This window comes from Pituophis catenifer, unplaced genomic scaffold (assembly GCF_029215685.1).
Source record: "Pituophis catenifer annectens isolate HBS135680 unplaced genomic scaffold, rPitCat1.0.hap2 SCAF_6, whole genome shotgun sequence".
In the NCBI taxonomy this organism is placed as follows: Eukaryota; Metazoa; Chordata; class Lepidosauria; order Squamata; family Colubridae; genus Pituophis; species Pituophis catenifer.
In genome coordinates, this window is record NW_027256886.1 from 3,539,866 (window position 1) to 3,549,298 (window position 9,433).

The following is a 9,433-nucleotide window of genomic DNA, read 5'->3' on the forward strand; positions in this document are numbered from 1 at the left end:
TTAAACAATGAAATAATGAAGGATAGTATTGCAATACAAAGGGAACGTCTTTTAATATAATGGTGACATGAATAAAAGTTAGAATAAAGACAGAAATAAGAGAAAGGGAGAATATTAGTGGACACATTTTTATTAAATAAAGACAAGTGCAAGGATAAGGAGCCTGGTGGTGCAGTGGACTAAACTACAGTTAAAGTAGTATTTAGCTGCCAGCTGCCTAAAATTACTGCGAGTTCAATTCTCACCAGGTTGACTCAGCCTTCCATCCTTCCGAGGTAGGTAAAATGAGGACCCGGTTTGTGGGGGCAATAAGCTGACTTTGTATAAAAAAGAACACCACTGGGGGGGGGGGAAAGTCCTACTAAGCAGGTATATACAAAAGTATGAAGGCTATTGCTTAAAAGCATTGTAAGCCGCCCTGAGTCTCCGGAGAAGGGCGGCATATAAATCAAACTAATAAATAAATAAATAAAATAAATAAGAGGGAGGTTTAGAAACTGAATGGCAGTAGTATTATTTAAACATATTTAAACTATGAAATAATGAAAGATTATAATTTGATATAAATGTGTATTATTACTAGAACTATATAAGCTGGATGAATGTGATGACTATGATCAATAATACTATTTTAGGTGTCACATTGTTCACGCATTGATATGTATATGTAATATAAAATAAAAAACTTGGTTAAAAAAAAACCCAGAAAGCTGATATTGCCCAAGGATCTGCTGATACAATTCTACAGAGGAATTATTGAGTCTGTCATTTGCACCTCTATAACTGTCTGGTTTGGCACAGCAATCAAACAGGACAGGTATACACTTCAACAGATAGTTAGATCTGTAGAAAAAACTATTGCAACCAGCCTGTTTTCCATTGAGGATCTGTATGAACCAGAAAGAAGGTGTTGTGACCTAGGCTTACTGAGTCATTACAAGACACAATTAGTCCCAAATAAACCTATTTTATTGTAACAGCTGAGAATTACGTTCATTCCCAGCTGAGTCCCAATTAGTTGCAAAACAAGTCATTCAGAAGAAGTCCTTCGGGATAATCACCAACCTTTATCTTCTTTGACACTCTGCCAAAGGCCTTACTTGGCAAAGCCACACAAAGTTCAGAAACAAACAAGAGATGCCGACTGGAAACAGAGTTAGCAACGTTGCTTTCCTGCAAAAAGGCCCAAGTGCCTTTGTTTCTCTTTTAAGCCTTATGGGAGGGGCCAATCATCTCCTGGCCTTACTCCCAAGTCATCCCTTTTGCTTTAGCTGCTCTTGCCTTCTGGCAGCTCTGCACATGCGTGCACTAGGAACAGGCTTCTCCTGCTCCTCTGCCTCTCTGCTGTCTGACTCTGGGGCTCCGAAATCTGCGCATCACTCCCAGATGGCCTGGGCTCCGTCTCTGCCTCCAATGCAGAGCCCTCGTCCGGGCCTTCCCCAGACTCCAGGACTGGCCCATGTTCCTCCCCAGCCTCCTCACTGTCCGACTCCGCTGCCAGCTCCACAGGCTGCTGGTAGACCACAACAGAAGGCTGAGAAAATATCTTTTCTGATAAGCGTAAGAAAAAGCAAAAGCCCCTCCAGCTTTAAAATCATATATCACACCCACATGTCCTTCACAAAGGGCTCAAAATCATATAAAAGTCTTGCTGATGTGTCAGTCTGGGTTCAGCTGCCCTAAAAGCAAACATTGTATTATTTTTGGAAATAAAGACCTCCTTTCCAGCAGCTCTCTTTTACATTTTAATTGTTTAAGCTCTTTTCCCAGCACAGAAGAAAAGGGACCCAAGGCACTTCTCCCACTATTTTCATTTTTCATTGTATTTTATGTTTTGATAAGCTAGTAAAAATTTGAACAGTAAATATATGGACTGACCAGAGGTGGTATTCAGCCAGTTCGGACTGGGTCAGGTGAACAGGTAGCGGAAATTTTAACTGGTTCACCGAACTGGCAAATGCCACCTCTGACTGGCCCTTGGCCCGCCCGCCCACCTGCCCTGGCTCTTTGTCCAGGCTCTCACCTGGAGTCATGATTGGCTCAAGGACAGATACACCTACTGGGGAGAATTGTATATTAGATGAGTTCCAAGGCTTCCTGCATGCCTTACATTCTATGATTCCATGAAAATACTGCCTAGGCATAGAGATTGGCCCAATGAAGGTGTGACAAACCCTGACAGAGGGCAAGAGAGTAGGTTAGGGAAACAGCAGAATGAGGGAGATGGGGGGGTAAGGAAGAACAACGCAGACCCATCACAAGATCATGGGTAAAACAAATGGGTTTAGAGGAAGCAACGTGTGCGCCTAAAAGGGAAAGGCATAACAATGAGGGAGAGGGAGCCGGGAGTAACACCTTCAAAGCAATGCCTGATAACCCTGCGTTACCCCCCAGGGAAAGAAAGAGGCAACACGCAATGGGGCAGGAGGCAGGGGAAAGTGTATCGTCATCTGTCAGCATGACTAAGGCAGAAAATAAGATAATTACAGGGGGAAGGCAAGGGTGTGGGCCTGTTTTATGTGTGTTTTTCCTCTAGCCAGGTTTTTCCTACGTAACCAAGGTTTTTCTGCAACCCTAGCTCAGTGGAATCACATCCACTCGATTCTGGGCTTTTTTTTCTTTCTGGCAGCCATCAAGTTCTTGCTGCCAGGTGAGAGACTCTCACTAAGCAGCATAGGGCAGCATAAGGCCTGCTGGCTGCCAGAAGAAAAAAAAAAAGCCCAGAATCTGGAACTCGCATCTTTAGGACAATTCTTAATACATACATACATATACATATACATATACATATACATATACATATACATATACATATACATATACATATACATATACATATACATATACATATACATATACATATATATATATATATATATATATATATATATATATATATATATATAATTTATTTATTAAATTTGTATACTGCCCTACTCCCGAAGGACTCAGGGCGGTGAACAGCCAAATAAAATACATATAATACAAATGTTAAAAAACCATTAAAATACAATTAAATAATTGGCCCAGAGAACGAAATTTAAAACACCCCAAATTCATAAGACAAATTTAAAATTTAGAAATTTTAAATTTTTTTTAAAAAAGTTTAAAAGAGAGGTTAGGCCAGGCCGGCCTGCTGGAAAAGAAATGTTTTGATGTCACGGTGGAAAGCGCGCAGGTCCAGGATCCTCCGTATCTCCGGGGGGAGCTCGTTCCAGATGGCGGGTGCCTCCACAGAGAAGGCTCTCCCCCTGGGGGCCGCCAGTCGACATTGTTTGGCCGACGGCAATATATATATATTGCCGTCGGCCAAAAAGGGCCCAAGAACTTGTGAATGAGATTTCACAGAACCTAGGGCTGAAGAACAACTAAGTTTACATAGGTAAAACCTGGCTAGAGAGAATATGCATATATATATATATATATATATATATATAGTATACATATATATAAACTTGATTAATTAAAATTTTTAACGTGCAGGAATATTTTACTAGGGTTAATCCATTTGTCTATAATTATGGTACAAAGAAAACAATTGTGAACTACTTTGTATATTACTGGTTGATTATTTAGAATGAAATACCTTATGGACCAATACCTGTCGGGAGAAAAATTTCCACTGTTTGGGGAGGAGGAGAAAGAAATGCTGAACAAAGAAATTACAATGACAGAATTAAAGATAGCTATATCTAAACTCAAAAAGAACAAATCACCAGGCCCAGACGGATTCCCAGGAGAACTATATAAAAATCCAGATTTAGAGGAAATTCTCCTACCAAAATTGTTGGAAATTTATAATGAGGCCTTGACAAAATCTAAAATACCAGAATCGTGGAGAGAGGCATTTATCACACTCCTCCAGAAAGAAGGAGTGGACTCAAAATTGATAAAAAATTACAGGCCAATCTCCCTCCTTAATACGGATTATAAGGTTTATATGAGCATCATAGCAGGAAGATTAAAGATAATCCTGAACAATTTGATACATAGTGGCCAAAACGGATTTCTCCCGGGGAGACAGATAAGAAACAATACAAGGATGGTATTAGATGTACTTGAATATTATGAGGAACACCCAGATAAAGAAATGGCACTTGTCTTTTTAGACGCCCAGAAGGCGTTTGATAACCTGAATTGGGAGTTCATGAAACAACAAATCAATAAAATGGGATTCGGATCAAATTTTGTAAACACGATAACTACAATTTATGAAAAACAAAGGGCTAATATTTTATTAAATGGAGAATTGACAAAAACCTTCCAAATTAGAAAGGGGGTGAGACAAGGATGCCCTCTGTCACCACTTCTGTTCATATTAGCTTTAGAAGTATTACTAAAAAGGATTAGAGATAACACTCAAATTAAGGGACTGACAATTAGGAAGGAGACGTACAAGACTCAGGCATTTGCTGATGATGTAGTACTAATTATGGAAGAGCCATTGGAAACAGGCGTTAAAATACTGGAAGAGCTGGGTAAGTATGAAGAGGTAGCAAGTTTTAAATTAAACAAATCCAAAACTAAATTGTTGACCAAAAATATGACTGAGGACCAAAAGAAAGCACTGGAAGAATCAATGGGGCTTCAAATAGTTAAGAAGGTAAAGTATCTGGGTGTATGGATATCGGCAAGGTGCTTGGCCCTTAAGGAAGATAATTATGTGCCCCTGATTAGGAATATCAAACAGGACTTAGAAAAATGGGGGAAACTTCATATATCATTCCTAGGCAGGATTGCAGCAACAAAGATGAGTGTACTACCCAAGTTGCTGTATCTATTTCAAACTGTCCCAGTCAAATTAGATAAAAATTTTTTCTCGGAACTTAATACTATCATTAGAAAAATTATTTGGGGGGGGGGAAGAAACCAAGGATAGCAATTAGAAACTTGCAAGACAAAAAGGATAGGGGTGGTTTCGGACTCCCTATATGGGAGACTTACTACAAAGCAGCAAATTTAGTATGGTTGAAGGAGTGGGCAACCTTGGGAAATAAAAGACTCCTGACCTTGGAAGGGCACGACCTTCAGAAGGGCGGGCACGCTTACCTTTGGGATATAGGAAAAAGAACTAGAACATACTTTCATAGACACAAAATAAGAGATACACTAATGCTGACATGGGGTGAAATAAGACGAATACAATACACAAAAGTTCCGAGATGGCTTTCCACGATGGAGGCAATAATATATCCCAATGTGTTGGAAATGGGAAAAATGGTTAAATATAAAGAGATATTAGACGGGGGAGGGAACCTTAAAACAATTGAAGGATTGAAAGAACAGGGTATTCCTATAGATTGGTGGCCATATGCACAAATAAAATCCTGTTATAAAAAGGACAAGGAGGAATTTGGCATAGAGACAGGCACTAATGGATTCGATAAGATCTGGATGATAATAAAATACTAGCCAAATTATACAATTACCTGTTGGATTACGACATGGTAGAGGAGGTGGTCAAGGACCCAATGATAGCATGGGCCAAAAACATCGGACAAAACATAAATTTAAATGAATGGGACTCAAGTTGGAACAGCAACCTTAAAATGACCAGGGCGGTAACCTATAAGGAAAATCAATATAAGATGTTTTATAGGTGGCATTTAGCACAAGCTAGGATCGCCATTTATCCTAATATGAGTCCGAATTGCTGGAAATGCAGCCATAATCAAGGCACTTACTACCACTATTGGTGGACCTGTACCCAAGCGAAAAAATTCTGGAGGATGATTTGGAAATGGATTACAGAAATAATAGGAGACAATATTGACTTTGAGCCAAAAATCTTTCTCCTGGGAATCCTGAAAATAGAATACCCAAAAAAGAAGAGGTACTTAATTACACACATAACAACAGCTGCAAGAATTTCTTTCGCTCAGTATTGGAAAGAGAAAAAATTACCACCCAAAGAACATGTAATCAGGAAAATATTGGAGTGCGCCGAAATGAATAAATTAACACTAGAAATTAATGGTAGAGAGAATACGGAATATTATAGCGTGGGGATATGTGGTATGAGTGGATAGAGAAAAGAAACAAAAAGTGAAGCTCGAGGAGCATAAAGTTTAATTTAATAAACAATTAACAATGATTATATAGAATTGCGTATTATTATTTGTAGTATCAACTGCAATTGAGTAAGGATATAAGAATATGTAAACAAGTAAATAACATGTATATATGATCATAAAGAATTGTGTATGATTATATGTAATATCTTTCAAACCAAATATAATGCAAGGAAGCAATACCATGTAAATAATAGTAAGTAAATAACATGTATATATGTATTAACACCACGGAACTGGAAATGTTTGAATTGTATTATCATATTTCACAATAAAAAAATTTAAAAAAAAAAAGGAATACCTTGTGGAAATAATCTTCACAAAGTTGAAACCCGTAAGCCCACAAGATTCCAATGATAGGTAGAGCCAAAGGACCGGGAGGCAAATGTCTTTGAGTCCAAAGTTGTCTCAGGAAGAAGAGAATCAGCAGAGCAACCAGCAAAACAAACAAAATTGTCCCAATCGTCATCATTTTTTTTTTTAATTTGATTTATATGCCGCCCTTCTCCGAAGACTCAGGGCGGCTTACAATGTGCTCAGCAATATCATTGTCCTGCTGTGTGTGTGTGTGTGTGTGTGTGTGTGTGTGTGTGTGTGTGTGTGTGTGAAATCTTTGAGACTTTCTGATCCATCTGGAGGTGGATACATCCGTTTATCTGATATTCTATTGATGGGAAACTAAGAACAACATGTCATTTAACGCTCTGTTTGACTAGTGCTGGTACTTTGTCAAAAAGATATTATCATATTAATTCAGGTTAATGAGGTTAACTCTGTCCATGTGCCACTCAAATAACAGAGATTTAAAATAATAATAATTATTAATGATAATAATAGTCTGCTGTGGTAGCACAGCAGACTAAAGCACTGTTATTAACATCAGCTGCTTGCAATTACTGCAAGTTCGAATCTCACCAGGCTCAAGGTTGACTCAGCCTTCCATCCTTCCATCCTTCCATCTGGTCTGTCCCCGTACCCACACACACACAAACACAGCCAGTCGAGGGTTAAGGAAACACTTTGGAACACACCCAGGTCTTATCTCCCACTTGGCAGCGATAGACACACCGTCTGCCAAGTGACTTTATTTTCAAAGTAAAACAGAAAGATAAATACTCAAGAGTCCAAATGTCCGACACTTTAAATCTTTCTCTCAGCAGTTCCGGACGAGGCTTTAGTGACTATCCAGGGTTTGCTTTGTTCATCACAAGGATCCTTGACCACTACCCTCTATTATATAGTCTCTGGGGTGTGGTCCAGTGACTCAGTTCTAATCCCTAGCACGCCTCCTAAACTGCTGCAAACGTTTATCACGCCTTCGGAGGCGTGCGTCCAGGAATGATGTTTCTTCATCACTCTGATTCGAATCAGCTGTCTCCTCTCCCTCAGCCGGCACTTGAGACAATGCCAGAGGGGAGGGGCCTGGAGAGGGAGGCCTGGCTGACTCCTCTTCCTCATGCTCGGAGCTTTCTTCCTCCGATGGGACAGGCTCAGAGGGCGGGGCCACAACACCATCCTTTCTAAGGTAGGTAAAATGAGGACCCAGATTGTGGGGGCAATAAGCTGACTTTGTATAAAATATACAAAAAGTATGAAGGCTATTGCTTAACACATTGTAAGCCATCCTCCGCGCTCCCCATCCCCCTGTGCATGCATGTGTGCCCCCCACGCTCCCCCCCCCCGTGCATGTGCGCATGATCCCCCCCATGCCCCGTTTTGGGCCTAGCAGGCCTCCCTGAAGCCTCCTGGGACCAAAATCGGGTCACTGCCCCCCCACCCCGTGCATGCTCGTGTGACCCCCTGCACATGCTCACATGTCTCCTGCATGTGCGGCATAGACCCAAAATCAGCTGGCTGGCAGGAGGCGTGCACGCATGCGTGGTGGAGCTGATCTAGGGTGATGGCTCACGTGCCCAGAGAGATGGCTCCACGTGCCACCTGTGGCACGTGTGCCATAGGTTCGCCATCATAGCCCTAGGCTCTAGGAATGATAAACTGTCCACCATCGATAGCTTTGAGAGGTTGGTCTTGATTAAAGTCACAGTAGAGTCTTCAAGGAAAAATCAAGTCACCAATTAAGGTGTATACCTGAATGCTTCAGTTTCCTCAATCTCATATCTGCAATGACTGACTGGGATACATTACAGCCTACCCCTAACCACCACCTCTTAGAAAATAGTACAGGTAAATCATATTAAGTACAAGAAGCCTCACTATTTTTCCTCTCTCTGATTAAATTTCGAATTAAGAGCCAAAAACTCAAACCCAACCTATGGGGAAATATAAATACCTCTTTACTGGAAATGATGCAATCTACTTCTCTGAAATGTATCTTTATTTTTTAAAATTTATTCATTTTGTCAAGCATGAATTAGATAACAAATATGGGTATAAACATGGTTATTAATACATTTATTTATTTATTATTTATTGGTTCGATTTATATGCCCCCCTTCTCCGGAGACTCAGGGCGGCTTACAATGCGTTAAGCAATAGCCTTCATACTTTTGTATATACCTGCTTAGTAGGGCTTTTGCCCCCCCAAGTGGTGTTCTTTTTTATACAAAGTCAGCTTATTGCCCCCACAATCCAGGTCCTCATTTTACCTACCTCGGAAGGATGGAAGGCAGAGTCAACCTTGAGCCTGATGAGATTTGAACTTGCAGTAATTGCAGGCAGCTGGCAGCTAAGTGCTACTTTAACAGCACTTTTAGTCGACTGCTCCACCAGGCACATGAAATGAATACGAATAAAAGGGGACATTAGGACAGGGATGGTAGACTCTTTGGTGTGCTTATGTACACCCCTTACAGACCTCTTAGGAATGGGGTGAGGTCAAAAGTAGATAGTCTAAGGTTAAAGTTTTGCGGGTTTGGGGAAGAATCCACAGAGTCATGTAGTGTATTCCAGGCATTGACCGCTCTGTTGCTGAAGTCCTATTTCCTGCAATCGAGTTTGGTTGAAAACATGGGGGGGGATAAGTCTACATCAACTCCAGCAATAAGGGTCAAGTTGGGTACACCCCCTGCATAAAACCATCTACTAACTGAAGCACCGAACTACCTAAATATGTAGTAATGAAATTTATTTTATTTTTTTATTTTTATTTATTATATTTCTATACTGCCTTTCTCCCGTAGGACTCAAGGCGGTGTACAGTCAAGAAAAATATAGATACTCAAACATCATAAAATTGCTAATTAAAATTATTATTATAAGTTTAAGTTTAAGTTTAAGTTTAAGTTTATTTGATTTATATACCGCCCTACTCCCGAAGGACTCAGGCGGTGAACAGCCAAACAATAAAATACATAAATACAAAAAATTTAAAAACCAGTTAAAATCAAATTAAATCATTTTGG

General features: G+C 40.1%; 1 protein-coding gene across 1 annotated transcript in view; it reads right to left on the reverse strand.

Annotated features, from left to right (window-relative positions):
- The window catches only part of LOC139318282 (cytochrome P450 2J2-like), a 98,012-nt gene extending 91,472 nt beyond the window's left edge, over positions 1-6,540 (reverse strand). The window contains exon 1 of the mRNA XM_070945672.1: positions 6,373-6,540. Within this exon, the coding sequence (XP_070801773.1) occupies positions 6,373-6,540 (168 nt within the window). The remainder of the gene's footprint in view (positions 1-6,372) is intronic.
- Between the last annotated feature and the right edge of the window lie 2,893 nt (positions 6,541-9,433).